This window comes from Cygnus olor, chromosome 6 (assembly GCF_009769625.2).
Source record: "Cygnus olor isolate bCygOlo1 chromosome 6, bCygOlo1.pri.v2, whole genome shotgun sequence".
In the NCBI taxonomy this organism is placed as follows: domain Eukaryota; kingdom Metazoa; phylum Chordata; class Aves; order Anseriformes; family Anatidae; genus Cygnus; species Cygnus olor.
In genome coordinates, this window is record NC_049174.1 from 25654485 (window position 1) to 25670692 (window position 16208).

A 16208-nucleotide genomic window follows, 5' to 3' on the forward strand; every position below is an offset into this window, starting at 1 on the left:
GAAAGAACATACTGTTCTGTATTTGTCTGTAGTCTTGCTGCCAGCTTTGTCATATCTTCATCCAGGCTGTTTTCCATGACCCATGCCATCAAAGTTGGCTTTTTGCTGCATGGGTCCAGAGGTGTCCACTCTGCTGCTTTTGATGGGCAGATGTAGCAGGAGATACAAAAATAATGCCAAATATGTTTTCTGGGAGCTAGGAAACTTAAATGGCTCAGACAACTGAGAAAACAAATTATAAATTCAGGATGATGACCCAACTGTGTGACCAGAAACGTCTGGTGGATACATTTTGTACCGCAGCCAAGAGTGCAGAGGCAGCTTTCAGCAGTAAAAAGAAATAGTATTCACTTGGTTTATTGAGGAAGATGAGGAAAGGAGGGGGAGGCAGCTAAGTCAGCATGCAAGAAGCTGGGTAATGAGAAGCACTAAGATGAGGGAAGGAGGCAAAGGCAAAAGCATCCCTTAGAGTGCTGTAGGGTTTTGCAAGTGTAAGCAGGTGGCTGCAACACCGAGAAACACATGGGTGCACACAGATGTACTCCATAAGAGGGAGATTTCTGAAGGTCTCTCTGCTGAATGACCAGGATATAGTTTGAGTTAGGGGCAAAAAGAATCTAAGGGAGAGGATGATAATTTAATTTGGGAAGGAAAGGCTCGGGCTGAGCATGCCAGTGAGATGCAGGAAGTAGAGCTCCAGCATTACATAGGAGTTTGCACAGAAAGCCCAGGACAACAGAGATGACTGGAGTAGGATCTGAAAAGACAGCTGATCGGTCAAGTAAAGAAACCAGACAAAGCTGGAAAGCTTATGCAAAGGCGCCAAGCTCAGAGATCTGAGGCTGCCCAGGACCTCTTGCCAGGTCCAACCCAAAGGCTATGACCACATATGTATGATGGCTCCTGAGAGCCTGGCAGAAGGACTTGTCTAGGCTTTGGGTCAGCTGGCTGGTACATGTTCATACCCTGAAGTACAATATTTAAACACACATTTGCTGCTTGGCCCTGCAATTATATTTTTATTATCGACGTGATGTTCTTTGCAGGGTCATGAATATTTTCTTTGAGTCACTAGAGGTCATTGGAGTTACTCAGCCCTCAGACTAGTTTCTCCCTGTCTCACCAAAGATTTGTGAGACTTGTAAAATATGCTCCGGATTGCCATATAGCTTAATTAGCCTCTGAGCTCTAATGAAGTACACCCTGACTAATGGTGCAGTCACAAACAACATGTTCCTGTAATTTGGGCCGTCACCAAGAACTTCTGTTATCACTAGACTCATCAAGGTGGTGCTTCAGAAAGCTGAAGGGCACTGTTGCCTAATGAAATGCAGAGTTTCGCACCAAGAACATAGCTGGAGGGGATCGGTGCTCTGACACGAGCTGTGTTTACGACGTGCCGCAGAGCCGTGCGGTGCAGGTGTCTGGCAGGAAGAGCGAGGTGTCCCCGAGGAGCCCAGATTCTTCTGCTGCTCTGCTACAGTCCCACAGGAGCCGGAGTGTTTGCAGAGAAGCAGCACTGATCGCTGTAGTAACCAACGATTTTTGTTTTCATTTTGGCCTGTCAAGCACTGTTAAGTTAAACCGGGCGGTATAATGGCGAGCGCTCTGTCCCCGTTCCTGAAATGGAACGAAGAGTCACCTCATAAGTGATCTCTTTTCTGGAGTTGTTTTATATTAAGCTTCTCAAAAATTGATCCATGGTCCGAAACCACTGTGGACAGATGAACAAGGGCCAGAGCTGGGACTGGAGATCAAAATGCCGCCGTGCAGTTGTTTTGCAGATGTCAAGGCTTCCTGGGAGTTGCCAGTCAAAATTTCTTGCTGTTCTGTAAGAGTTTATCGCAGCGAGCTTTCTCATCTGATGACGTATCCCCTCTCAGGATATGGCTAAATGATCCTTTCCAGCAAGGACTTATCCCAGCTCTCACACAAACACTTCTGAGGCACTAGCTTTTGGCCTTCAGCCTGGGTTGGACTGCAGCGCATGGGAGGTATTTCCCGAGCGACTCCCGGGGAAAGATCTCTGTTCTTCCCTTCTCCCACCAAACCTTTGCATGTGCTCATAAAGCTTTACTTAAGCCAAACTGAACTGGATTTTCAGCTGACAGACGAGATAGCATTTTTTGGAGTGAGGAAGAATACGCCTTCTCCAAAAGTTAGATATATAAATGCATTTCCTGGGTGGTGGCAGTATTTCTTGTGGTTATGAGCAAGTATCTTCATGGAACCAAGGTGGGTTTTTTTGTTTGTTTGTTTGTTTGTTTGTTTCGGGGGGGAATTCAGCCCCTTTCCTTGGTAGTCTTTCTCCTGCAAAAAGCAGGATTTATCATGTGTCAAGGGGACAATTTCTATGGAAGCTTTAGTGTTTAAAAAAAAATAAAATTGGCTGCACTGAAAAAGTTCAAGAAGAGTTCAGATCTGGGCCAAACTTTGAAGCCATTTCCTGTGTGGGTAATGGACTGGGAAAAAAAAGAAATCCTGGCTCTTTTAGGGGGGCTTTGGATCTGTATCTGAACTTTGCAAGCATGGCCTTTCCCTGTGAAACAAAGCTATTTTTCTTGTTCACAGAATGATGTATTATGTATAGTATGGATGTTTATATGTATTTTCACCTCCAGCTAACAATACCTGCTTTAATTTGTTAGAACTATTTTTAAAAAGTACTGAAGGGAGGAAAAATGCAGAGGGCACAGAACGGTTGGGTATGTTTCTGATTTTTTCTTAAATCTAGAAGTTATAACACAGCTTTGCTGGTCTTGACTTTCCTTGTGAAGGAAGGGGCCGCTTTGCTCTGAAGGAGTTATGCAAGGCTGACTGGGGGGTCCCACGAGCTCTTGGTCCAGATCGTGCAGTCCTCAGTCAATTTGGGCCCCCAGCATTTTACTCCACCTCAGGATCTGGCCCCACTTCTCTGGCATCACCAGTCACCATCCAGCCTTTCTCCACACTTCTCATCTGTCTGGGTTTTGCCTGTCTGCACACAGTTCTTGTTTTATCCGGCTCACGTCACTGCAGGATTACTTAGAAGGTGATAATCTTGAGGGTAAATTTGAGAGGACCACCACATCTGTACGCAACTACTGGGTTTCCCGTTGGGAAGGTTTTCATTTTGGTGATGAAGGCCGGTGGTTTTGTACAGCACTGTCCTCCTTGAAAATGGGTGAGGACTCAGCATATGGGACTTGTGTCTTGGAGCTTCCAGTTGAATGATGATCAGAAGTTGTATTTACATGTAAATTAAAGCCTTACCTCTGTTAACATTCCAGTTGCTTCTGCCTCTGGACATTTCATCTATTTATCATTTGTGTGCACTGTGAGCACAGTGGGAGCGAGATACATGTTTACTGTCACAACACCTTGTAAATTGGGCTGTATAAATTTCTGGAGATGCTTGTTTTGGGGAGTCTCCAGACATGGTGGTTTGTGGCATTGTCATGTGACTTGTGCGTTTTGGTTTCTCAGGCAACAGCATGGGGTTCAGATGAAGACACCAGGAGGTCCTGTCAAAGTAAAGGGAAAACAGAGGTAAGTTTTCCTTTGCTACAGACATGCTATGGGTGAATTTATTTACATCATTCCATTAGAAATCCCCACAGGGAGCATCTGACACCAGCTTGAGCCCATAAATCTGCAGCTGTTCGGAGCTAATACCACAAGTGCCTGGGCACCACAGAGCAACCATTTCAAAGGCTACCTGTCCAAGTTATTAGACTTGCACTACATGAAATTTAAAGGTGATTTCACTGCTGGAGAGGACGCAATTTGTGACATATCAAGGATCAGTATGGTGGCAAATCCAGGGAAACATCCTGTAGTGGGTCTGAGGCTGGTCAGGTTGGCTTAGTCTTAGTACTGAGCAGCGAGCCGTTGGCGTTCGGCCACGTGGGCCTGTGTCTGATACTTGTTTGCAGTTAGAGCTGATTTTTGTATAATTCTCTTGAACATGAAAATTGAATCTGCTAGGACACTGCAGTTCTTTTCAGGTGGAATGTCACAGAGCTCCTTAGGAGGCCGGCGCAGTCTGCTAAGCTGCGGTTCAAAACCAGAACTGTTTGAACTAAGGCATGCTATCTCAGACGTCTGAAGTTTGCAGGCATTTCTGACTGAAGCACAGGTCCTCTTCTGCCCCACTTCTGAGAAACTAAAACAAAACCATGTACTGAAAACAAGTATTTTGATTTTTCAAATGTGGTGTTGGTACTGTTCAAACATGTTCAGGCCTCAACTGAGAGGGTGTCCTGTTGTCCTAAATATTATACCACAAAGAGTTTTCAGTCTAAACCAAAGGAGTTGGAAGATAATCATGATCTTTGCTGTAGACTTGGACAGTCAAGCAGAGAGTGCTTGTGTGGCTTGCCCAAAATCTGGAGTTCTGCCAAGTTCCAGCTCAGTGCTTCAAACACGGGATTATATGATTTTCCATTGACCACATTCATTTCATATAATAAACTGTATGTGATTATTGTGTTAACTTGCATATACACAAAAATGCTAGCTTGAATTTTGTAGGATGAGCAACAAAGAGCTTCATGTAGTTTTGGAGAAGAGGAATATCAGTATCCTAGAACGTGTTTCAGAGTTTGTGTAGGGACTGCTTCACGTAGAAGAATACCATGGAGTCAAAATAGGTTACGTTATGTAAACACCAAATTTTGCCAGCCACTAGAAGAAGAACCCGAAAGAAGATGAACAACATTAAAAAACTCTAAAACCCAAGACGCAAAGAATTTTTGAATTTGTGGTCTTTGTACTTTAAAATGTGTACTCTAAAGAAAGGATTTTACTCTGTACTCCCATTGTAAAAATTTGTGAACCTTAGTCCATTGTTTATGAAGAATTTGAATTTATAACCCAGAATTATTTTGTCAGCCCCCAGATAAAACCCTATGAGATTCCATGCACTCCACTGAACAAATTCTAGGATAATTTCAATTTATTATTTTTACTGTCATGCCAAAAGAAAGCAATGGTCTGAGCATTTTTGCTGCTGCTGCTGCCTCCACACACTGCAAAGAGTCTGCCAAACGTTTCATGAGGATGATGCTCCAAACAGCTGAGTTTATGCTGTTTGTTATCCAGAGCTTAATATTGTTTGGTGGGTGCAGGAGCCTTGGGTGTGCAGTTTTGAGGAACAATAATTAATCATATTGTTAGACACTTCTTGACATACAATTAATGGCAAACAGAGGTGTTGACTAAGAGTCTGACAAGAAGACATGAAGCTATGAAGAAAGGCAGAAGGATTCTGCAGTAGATAAGTAAACTCAGATCTCCCAAGTCTGTATCTAGTTTTGCCTGTATGTCCATGGATGAATCCCTCCTGGGAGTCTACACATTCACTGCTCATTACACTGTAGAGAAATGACTTAGTGCTAGCTCCAAATATATAGAGCTCAGCAAGCTGATGAACAGCTCTACTCCAGCTGAGAAGTCCAGCTCTGACCTAGTATCTTTGCCTTTGGCTGGGTAAATGCATCAGGCAAGGGCAACACAATGTGAATATTTCTATTTATGCTGTGTGATAGTGGTACAAGAACCAGAACTCTGTCTGTCTCAGCTCTGCTTTGTCAAAACTTGACTAATGGCAGTTTTCTACATAGCACAGATGATGTGATGATAAATATGCTCAGAATTGTCAGGCACTTAGATATGTGGTGATAAAGGCTAGAAATAAGGAGGACCTTTGGCTCTTATATTAATTCACAGTGTAGTTTGGGTAAGTTATATGACTGGTTCATTTTCCTTGCCCATTTAATAATGTCTTTATTTTAAGATGAAGCTTTCAAAGCTACCTAGTGTATGAAAATGCCTTTTTCTTACGCCCGTTGAGTATCTAAATTGGATTCTCCCTGCTGCTTAGAAAATCTCCTCCTAAAATGCCTAGAGTTTTACCATAAGGAAAATAAGAAGTGCAAGAGTAAAAGCTACAAAATGCATATCACGGAAGTATAATTACCATGGCATGATGATGACTCTACATTTGAGTACCAACTGGATAGAGAAAAGGGAGATGAGAAATCTGTTTCCCAGATTTAAGGCTACTAGGTCTTTTCCTCTGACACCTTGTGTAGTTCTGGCCAGAAGTTTCACCTGCCTGTTCCAAAACTGAGCTCAGTAACTTGTCTTTGGCTGCTGCACCTTCCTGAGGAAGGCAGAAGGTTTTGAATCAAACAGGCCGACTGCATGCTTTGCTGGCTTAATCAAATGGCTGATCACCTTCACTGTTAACAGCATGTACTTTATTTCCTCTTTGAATCTGGCTTCAGTTTTGAGTGTCTGTGTCTCTTTTTGCCCTTCTCTTATAGGTTAAGGAGCTCTTTAGTTACCAATATTCATTTTTTTTTGCAAAACCATTTATATGCTCTTGTCAAGTCAGTACTTAGACTTTTTGGTAATGTAGAAAGCTGAGCTCTCCAAGCCTTTCTCTAACTCACTCTTCCACTGCTATTGAATATTTTTGTGTCTGTTTTCTGCACACTGCAATTTTTCACCTGTATTCCCATGTCAATCTCTAATGCCTGAGTGTGATTAAAATAGTCTTCCACCTCTTATTTGCCCTCTGTTCATATACTCAGCAGTTTCATAAGCTCTTCTGTCATAGGAGATCCTGCAGAATTGCCTAGTTACTGTGACCACTAAACCCTTTTCACAGTTGCTAGTTTCGGGGTGTAATCTCCCAGTCTGTACATAAAGTCCTTTTGTTCCTTGCTCTTTAATGTATAAGATCTTTAAAAAAATGTATTTTGTTAGTTGGGTATAGCTTAACAACCAGCCTAACGTATATGTCTGCTTTGGCCTCATTGGTAATTGCTATTTTTCTGATCGTTAGGTTATCCACAAATGCTGGTTAAGAAAAATGTTGATACTGGACTAGTACCTTGCCATCTGGGTCCCTGCTAGAATAGCAACTTTGTGAATGATTTTTCTCAGAGGACTTTTTTTCAGTCCACGCATTTATCAGATTTTAATCCTTTAAAGTATATGTACTTGAACTTGATTTTAAAAGTAACTCTCTACTATATGTCATGTGGTATTAAAATATACACTTCAGAAAAGTCTCTTTCATTTATATTGCTATTTTTGTCAACCAAAGCTTGTGGTTTCCTCAAAGAATTGTATAGCTTTATTTGCCATGTCGCTGGAGATCTATGCTGGCTTCCGCTAGTAATTATTCCTATTTTTGCAGCATTTATAAAATGCATCCTGATCAGCACCTTAAAATTCTCCCCTGGAAACCATCCACCATACTGAGAGATACTGCAGAGAACAAAATCGGTGTTATGCTGCCTTTCTTTCTGTCTTCCAAGTGATATCACCCAGAGGTTGTAGTTAAAATGAGCGATGGATAGAGTGCAAGGGGAAGAGGTGCCACTAGATCAAAATGTATTTAATTTCATTAGGAGCTGCTCAGCTTCTAGTCTGTAATTGGTTTGTCTCTGCATAACAGCCCCATCCGCCACATCTAAGGAATTTTGCCTGACATAGAAAACTGTGGCTTTCTAAACAAGCGCCCTTTGGTCTTTGACTTGTCTAAGCATAAAATTATTTGTTAACTTTCCAAAAGCAGCACACCGCCATTTCAAAGAGAGAAGGGAACTGTTTGCGAAAATGGCAGCGCTCCAGCGCTTACATGCTGTCCTAAGGACTTTGGGTAGCAGGGGGAAAGATGATGCACTGATAACACTTCTGGAGTAAGAAAGAACCGAGGGAAGCATCTGATAGGCATCCAGCTACTGTTTGTCCCGGACTGGTTGTCTCCCTTTTCTTGTATGATGTCCTGATACAGGGGGTTCTTGGATTCATGCAAGGTTGCAGGGAAATCCTGGCCCAAGGTTTCAGGCCAGTTAAATGGGTTTGGTGCAGAAGTTGCTAGGCTAATGGAGGAATCTGCTATTTTAGGCCTCCAAGTGGCTGTCATACAGGGGATGTGTCCCTCTGGTCATCTAATGTGGCTGGGAATCACCATACAACTTACAAATAACAGGCATCCAGATACAACAGGCGCTATATCAATCCACAGGTAACTGCAAGGCAGTCAGACGGTTTTTTCCTCCCCTTTCTAATTGTTTCTAGAAATCTAAAACTACATTCCTACTGCTTCTGCTAAACTATCAGCCACCTAATTTGATTTGAAGTCCGTTAAAGAAAACTTGGCTGGAAAAATCATTAGTGATTCTCTTTGGTATTTATGGCACTCAGAGGAGAAAGACAGCTTGGTCAGGGTGTTGGCTTAGGCTGATTAGTAAATTGTTTGTCCAAAGAAATAACATAAACATCTAGAAGCATGTTAGTAACAGTGCTCAAAAACATGTTAGATCATGATTTTTTTTAACAAATTGGGATGAACTGCAACAAATAAATATTTGCTGTACTCTAAAATGTCATTGAAGGCTGAACATGGAGTTCTGCTGGCCGGTTCTCTGAACTGCAGGCTGTACTTCAGAGCCAGTGTATCTACTTTTATAGTAATGAAAGGCTTTTGGGATGGCTGGTGTAGCTAGTAAGCACAGCTAAACAGACCAGAGCATCCAGTGGTTGAGGAGCAGAGAGTGTGGGGGGACCTGCCAGATCAGCGGCGGGACAGAAGTCGTCTCTTCCCACCGCATGTGTAGACAGCAGGAATAATCTGGCCAGCCAGCAGTGCAGGAGCCTTCTCTGGGTACAGCTGCCAGCACATTGAGGCGTGAGTGTTTCTGTTTGATCTACCCCCAGATGACTCCCGATGTGGCTCCTGCCTTCTCTTCTGGCAGCCTAGAGTAGTACTGCCGACTGCACTGACACAGAGCATCGCGTTGTCCTGCCGCATCGGGGTGGCCAAACCTGGCTACTCAGGAGTAGTGTGCAGGATGACTTGCATCAGTAGGGAAACAACCTCCCATCACGGTAACATCTCCTGAAACCAGAATTCCTTTCTTTTTGCAGCTTCTAGGTTTTGTTAGAGTCTTGTAGATGTAGCCAGGAGGAGCTGAATGGAAAAGAGGAGCCAGGTTTCAAAGAAGTAACCCCCCCACCCTGCTGATCTAGCTAGGGAGAACAGGCAGGCTTTGGGTCACTGTGGACCGGTCTTTATGAGTTTTTGGTAAAATTTGCTGTTTCTACTCGAGATGTCCTCATTCTCCACATACACCCCCCTCTACCTGTTTTATCTCGCTCTGCTCTGGCCTCAGTGAACTGGCAGCAAGCTCTGCAGATTAATTGCACATTGTGTGAAACTATTTTCATTATTTTTTAGCTCTGTTAAAAGGTCATAACTGTGTCTTTGCCAAGTTTCATCCCATTTCTCCTCTTAACCGCCCTGGCCTAACCCCAAAATAAATTTCCATATTCTGAAGAGTTTGTATTTCTTACTGAGGACAACAGACAATCTGAAACAGCTATTTCCTGTTAGAGCATGTAGCTGTGTTTTTAGTCTATGATCAAAATGTATTGGTATGTGATGAAATACTATTAGGTTAAAAAAAATCAAAAAGCAAAAAGCAGATCTCAGAAAACAGCTTGAGTGGTTTATTCAAAGTAAAGGCCAATTAAAGCAGTGCCTATATACGGTTAGGCTTTCAAAGGAAAAATACCTCTGTACAATGAGATTAAGGGCTTATAACATTTCAGAACTCCAGTGTTCAGAGATGACAGATGAAACGACTCAAGAAGCACCTACAGCTGGCTTATTCTTTGCATCCTGAAAATGTCTTTTTGAATTTTACCTCAAACTGAAGCCAGCAGGAGTTCAGCCCCTCCATTTGCTGGTCTGTCCACACGAATGAATGGAGTAACACTTTGGGTTCTTGGGTTTGAAATGTGCTTTCAAAGCAGCCTGACATCTGTATTGCTAGAAAGAGCCCTGCTCCTGCCCACAGTAGTGGACATTACGCCATTCACAGACACAGTGAAATCTAAATGTTGCAAACCTGAAATAAATGAGAATGGGCTTAAAGTGAGGAGGGGCATGAAGGGATTCAATAAAGATTAAGCTTTACCAGTGATGTACTCTTCCTAGGAAAACAAGGATCATTAGACTAGGGGAAAGTGATTTCTGCTCAGTCTAAGGCCTTATCTCCAAAAAGGGACCAGTATCAGGTAATTTGGAGGAAGGAGTGAGAACCCCAAAGTCAATAACATGTATTTCAGAGAAAAATCAGAGATATGCTTAATGCTCCGGCAGTGAGCCACAGGTTTTTATCAGCTCTGCCATATATTTAATGATAATCCCAACTAATATAACTGGGTTATTCTCATTAACCATATAAATATTGAGTCTTCTCCCTTTATTTAAATCCTTAATCTCATGATCCCAATAATATCTTCTGGTGATGAGATTGGCAGTCTGATCACACACAGATCGAACTGTCTGCTCCATGATGTGGGAGCAGGATCCAAATATTGTCTTGTCTGGACAGAGCTGGGGTTCAAGCTTGCCAGATTTTCCAGCCATGTTAGATAAAGCCCATCTGAATTTTGCCTCCTGTACGACTCAGTTTTCCAGGCCCATGGAAGAAACTGCACTAAATAGCTCCCATTTTCTGTAAGTGCTTGTGAAATCATTTTACTAACCAGTTGCCTCAGCTACGAATTGTTGTAGAGGGGAGCATGGTGAATAACTTTTCAGAGCAGATCCCGGATGGCTTAAAGAACACAGAGAGGAGCCTGTTCCTTTCTAGTTATTTTGAGAACAGGGCAGAAAGGGGACCTAATGTAGATGTCACCAACAGTGTCTCGAGAAAAATCCCACAAGCTGGAACATTTTAGTGGTTCAGCTTCTTCCTTGCTTTTGTTGGAGGTTGTCATAGACTGGCAGTGCGTACAGCAATAAGAAATACTAGATGAGCACAGGATTCCTCTTGGAGCCAGGCAGGTTAGCGAGGTGGGGTCCGGCAGTTAAATCTTTGTCCCCGTCTTGCAGGATCTCCTCTCATTCAGTGTGTCACCATGGCAAACCTTCCAGCACCTGTGTGTTTCGATTCATCCAGCCCAGAGGACAGGAAGATAATGCGTGTCCATTTTAGAACATTACTAATGCTCTACAAATTGCTTTGAGACCGGTGGATGAAAAGTACATGTGATCGTTGTTCTTGCCCCAGGAGTGTGGAGCCCTTTTACCATCATTAGTAAGGCAAGTCCAGGGAAAAAGCCTACTCAGAGCCTAGGCAGTTAATTCATAGGGATATAACTATGGTTGGATATGGCCCACACCTGGTAGCAATGTTATCTAAGCACAGGAGAAGAAAACATCCACCAGGCACCCCAGTTTCTGCCTTTTACAGCCAGTGAAATAATTATTGGGCTTGGTACATCCAGTTCCCTGAAAAGTATCAGCTGTCAAATGTTTCCAGTCTAACACCTCATCTGCACTGCCTGTGCTCTTTTGCTCTTTGCTAGCACAGTTGGGAATGGGCTGGAAGTCACAGATGAAATATTTTGGTGCAGGTTCAGACAGCAGCGGATATATTTGCTCAGTATGGTTTTTCTTCTCTTTCAATAATAACCTCTGCTTTTGACTGAATGGGTACAAAGAAAGCCATGCTTAATTAGGCTAAAATAAGACAATGTTTTACCAGCTTCCAGCATCCTTATCAACCTGGGCTACTGCGCCTTGGAGTAAAGTGTGCAACAGATGCATCCAGCATGATCTCACAGAGAAATTCTTTTTTGTGTTCCGTCTTCTCAGCTGGGAGGATTTTTAGAGAAATGAAAGCTTGTTCACGTGTAATATAGGTCTGCGCAAAGAAGAGAATTCTGCAAGTTAGGATTTGAGATTTCTGCAGGATGGAGTTTTATTTAGGAGCAAATTTAAGTACCTATGCAGTAAAGAGTGAGGCAACATTAGTGGTGTTATCTGGTTTAGGGCAGATGCTGTGTTCAGACTGCACAGAGCAGAGGAAGGTGGAAGCAGAGGGGAGCAGGTGGATTCTCTCTTGTTATGTGAAATTCGGGTACAGAGCTGCTTTCTGGGTTAGATGCCAAATCAATCATATTCTGAAAACAAAACTCAATGGGAGAGGAGCCCGTACTTTTTAAATCGCATTTCCTCAAGAATTTCTGGTCCTTCACAGTTAAATATACAGTGGTCCTAATATTAAGTGGGATTGGGTAACTGTGCTGTACAGAAACAGGAATTACTTAACCTGCTAGGGCAGGGAATAACCAGCAGGGCTCACAGCACCACGTAAGGACAGGAAGAGGGCAGAGAGGCTGGCAAGCCTTCGTCTGATCAAAGGAAGCCACGAGACCTCTGTTCTCAAGGTGGGACAGTGTTCCTGGTGCACGGTCACCAGGACTGATCTGCTTCTGAGATACGAAGGGCTGAATCGACCCTGCTACGGATTTAAGCTCCGGTTCCTCTGTGCCAGGGGCTGTGTGTCGGATCCCCAAATCCCTGCTGAGGTCAGCCTGGCAGTACCCACTCCATCACCTCCGTGGCCTCTGCCGGGGCCGGGTGAGTGCTCCCGGGCTGGCTCAGGAGCACAGTCCCTGCACAATTCTCCATTCAGGAGCAAGCCCCAGACGCTGTGCCCATGCAGTCGCTTGTCTGCGGCCAATGCCGGGGGGGTTTTGCTAAATGCCATTCTTCAGCAAGTTGATTTCCATACAGCGAATGAAAGGAGATGGTAGTACCTAATCCAGCTAAGCAAGCCTCTCCCTTTCCAGCTGATATGGAGTGTTTTTACACTGCTGAATCTTGCAAATGAAGTCTTCAGGGAACTGATCAGCAGCGTGGAGCGCTGTGAGACGGGGAAGCTCGTGGAGTGATTGCTGCTTACAGGAGAAGCGGTGTCTGCAGCTGGAGGCTCAGCTTAGCAGCAAATTATGATCTATTGGAGGGAGGAAAGCAAAGCAGCCAGGATAACCCAGCCGAGGTTGTTATTTTTTAACAAGTTCCCTTCTCTGTTTACAGTAGAATATAACTGCCTTTCCTCCCTTGGAGCCCGTGGGTGCCACTCACAAGCTCACATCCTCCTCTCGTCGCTGCTTCCAGAGCCCAGGGCAGGCAGCCCGGTGACAGGCTCACCAGGCATCCCTCACCGGGGCTGTGGGGATGGATCTCGGGGCAAGGGGCTGCCACAGGCTGTGCTGGCACCTCCACTCCCTGCAGGTTGCCTTGGAAAGCCCTGGCCTCTCCCTCTGTCACTTAGCATCCCAGACTCGCTCAGCTGGCCTGACCTGCAGTCCACCGGTGTCAGGATGTGAGGCTGCAGGGGGAAGGAGAGGCTGTGGCTCTCTCCAGCAGCTCAGAGGAGATTTTCTGAACAAAGCCAATGCAGCCCTGTGCTGTCACCACTACCCCAGCACGGGATGACTGTCCCACTGTTTTGAAGACTGGCATGTGGAGAGAGTTTACTGTTTGTAGCAGCTGAGAAGATGGGTTTTGCTATTTCTCGCTGTCCTGGCCTGAAAGAGAAACTCCTTCCACTATGGAAAATCCTGAGCATGGAACCTCATGGTGGAAGGAAGCAACAGTCTGTCCAAGCATGAGATTCTCCTGTTGCAGAGAAGTTCCTGCTGTTTTCCTGCTACACCGGTTTGACTTTTAGTGCAGGGAGCCCCTCCGCCCTTCACCAGAGCTGTGTCTGCGTAATGTTGTCAAAGCTGCAGCAGTGATGGGAAAAGAAGGTCAGAAATATCATGAAAAGAGGGAGGATTCCTCCTCCAATTTAAGCAGAAAGAAAGAGCCAGTTGTGTAGCTAACACAGAGTCAGCCTGATGGATAGCATCCTACCAGAGACTATTTGTGCAGGACTGTGGTTAGAGAAGTAAGCAGCAAATTGGCCTTGCTCATGGAGACTGCTGGCTCCCTACAGCTGTGCACTGCTGCAGCGCTTGATGCAACAAATCTTGGTCCAAGTTAGAGCTAAAGAAGGTGCATTCCAGCTGCCATACAGGTACTTTTTTAATGTAATAAATAACCCCACAGTCTTCTTTTTCAAGGTTCCTTTGTCTCTGTCTTGTGTCCCTACAGGAAGAGTGTCAGAACTATGTCCGAGTGCTGATTGTTTATGGCAAGAAGGTTTTTTACCTGTGGTACCAATGCCTTTTCGCCAGTGTGTTCCAGTCGTCAGGTCTGTTTCACCTCTTTTACAGTGATGGAGGGGCTGGATATGTGTTCTGGGGAAGGCCAGTCATTGACAGGGCTTCATGGGTGAAGAGAATATGTTCCAAATGAAGTTGATCTGAAATTGTTTTGGGTTTTTGGCCCCGTTGGGGCAGGGGGTGGTGTGTCTGCAGGTGGGGAGCAAAAAACCCATGGTATGGTTGAGCCAGATTTGGACAAAGTGCTGCTCATGTAATCCTTGGGTATGCTGTTGAAAATGGGCAATACAGACAGGCTTAGCCGTGAGCACCTCCTGAGCTGAATACTTAAATGTTTTCTTCAAAATAAATGGCAAAACTCCCTTTGGCTTCAAGGGAGGCAGGAGCAGGTTCGGAGCAATGTTTATTTTTATATTTTTTAATGCCAGTACACATTCAGAAGGTACCTATGTAAGATTAGAAACCTGTGCTAGCGAGAGGAGCACCTGATTACTGTGAGTGGGTTGGGCTCTGCAGGCTTTATTGGCAGGGGAATTACCCTTCTTACAAGGTAGTAGGATCAGTGAGGCTCAGACACAACTTCTTACACTGGCAAGTGATGTATGTAAAGATCAATTTACAGTCATCGCTGGCATTATTGTCTTATAGCTGCCTGTTTTTTTTTACCATCAGGGCTTTGCTCGGAGGTACTCATGGGCAAACTGAATTCTCTGTGCCAGTACGAAAGCCAGCTGCTCTTTAAATTCTCTCCTCTCTCCTTTTAAATACAGGTAGGAAATCTTAGCAAAATCATTGACAGAATTAATGGAGTGGCTCGGTGCCCGTATGACCCCCGGCATAACTCGACAGCTGTGATTACATCACGAGGAGAACTCTATGCTGCAACTGTAATTGATTTCTCTGGACGGGATCCTGCTATTTACCGCAGCCTTGGAAATGTTCCCCCACTTAGGACAGCACAATACAACTCCAAATGGCTCAATGGTAAAGTCATGTGGGTCGTATCTGAGCAAGAGGTATATTAAAGTCAACTTGGCAGGCTTGTAAATCCTTCCTTCTGTTTTCTTATTGGAATCCAGAGTTATGATGGGGATGGGCTTCTGGTGCAATGATCAGTGCAGCTTAGAAGACATTTAAAAGTAGCCTGGAAGGATGTCAGAGGAGTTGATTTAGAATATGTAAAGTGGGTCTTACAGGCTACTTAATATATATACGGGTCTCTGTCTTCTGAGATGACCAAGTACATCCTTTAATTAGAAAATCCCTCAACGATTTGAAGATCCAAGTTAAATAGAGCCTTATGTTGTTGACCCAGTTCTGCAATGTGTTGAGCACACTCTACTTCCACTGACTCAGCTGAAAATGGTTCGTTTCAGTACAAGATCAGTCTGAAAATGAGAAATTTCACAGCAAGTTATGTTACATGTAAACCCATGCTGTTGTGGATTTATAGTTATTAAAAGCAGCTGTACCCCAGTCTGATAATACCCTGCATCAAGCAAGTTGTAGAATTTCAACCAGTAGTTCCTGCAGTAAGTCCGTATCCTCTGGCTGGGACAAAGCACATCTTGACTGAGCAGACTATAATGATGGAGACCCCAATATTTCCCCTCTCTCCTTTGGCCCAGGTAAGTTGACCAAATATTCAGAATATTTCTGTTGGATTTCAGAACCTTTCAATCAAGGATATGAACAGTGGGACTGTGCATTCTCTGGAAGTTAATGAGAATGAACTCAGCTTCTGCAGACACTCATATATAATGTTATATAGAGAGCAGGAGTTGTAGAAGAATGTCGTCAGGCAAGACTATGAATTAGGACAATTAGTAGCATAGCTCATATACACTCATTAGAAATATGTGCCTCTTGTCTGCACATGAATTAAGAATTCAGAAGGAAGTCACACGGGGGAACCTTGGAACAGAGAAGTTTAAAGAAGGACAAACAGAAACTGAGTTTCTAGTCTGTGGTTGGAAAAGCTAACATGACTCTTGGATTTACAACTTTGTGCAGTCTTGGTGACTTTGGAGTAAATTTATCCCATTCTGGCCACTTTTCAACAAGAAACAGAAAACCTGAAGATGATTCAGAGAAGAGCCATGGAGTGATTTGAAGCTTGGGAAGTCTGCCTCACAGTGAGAGACTTAAGGAGCTCAATTTATTTATCTTCCTGAAAAGGAGAT

General features: G+C 43.9%; 1 protein-coding gene across 1 annotated transcript in view; it reads left to right on the top strand.

Annotated features, from left to right (window-relative positions):
• Positions 1–16208, top strand: part of SEMA5B (semaphorin 5B) — a 219402-nt gene that overhangs the window by 130226 nt on the left and 72968 nt on the right. Inside the window, 4 exon segments of the mRNA XM_040561085.1 lie at positions 3466–3528; positions 13955–14005; positions 14007–14054; positions 14796–15009. Coding sequence (XP_040417019.1) covers positions 3466–3528; positions 13955–14005; positions 14007–14054; positions 14796–15009 — 376 coding nt within the window.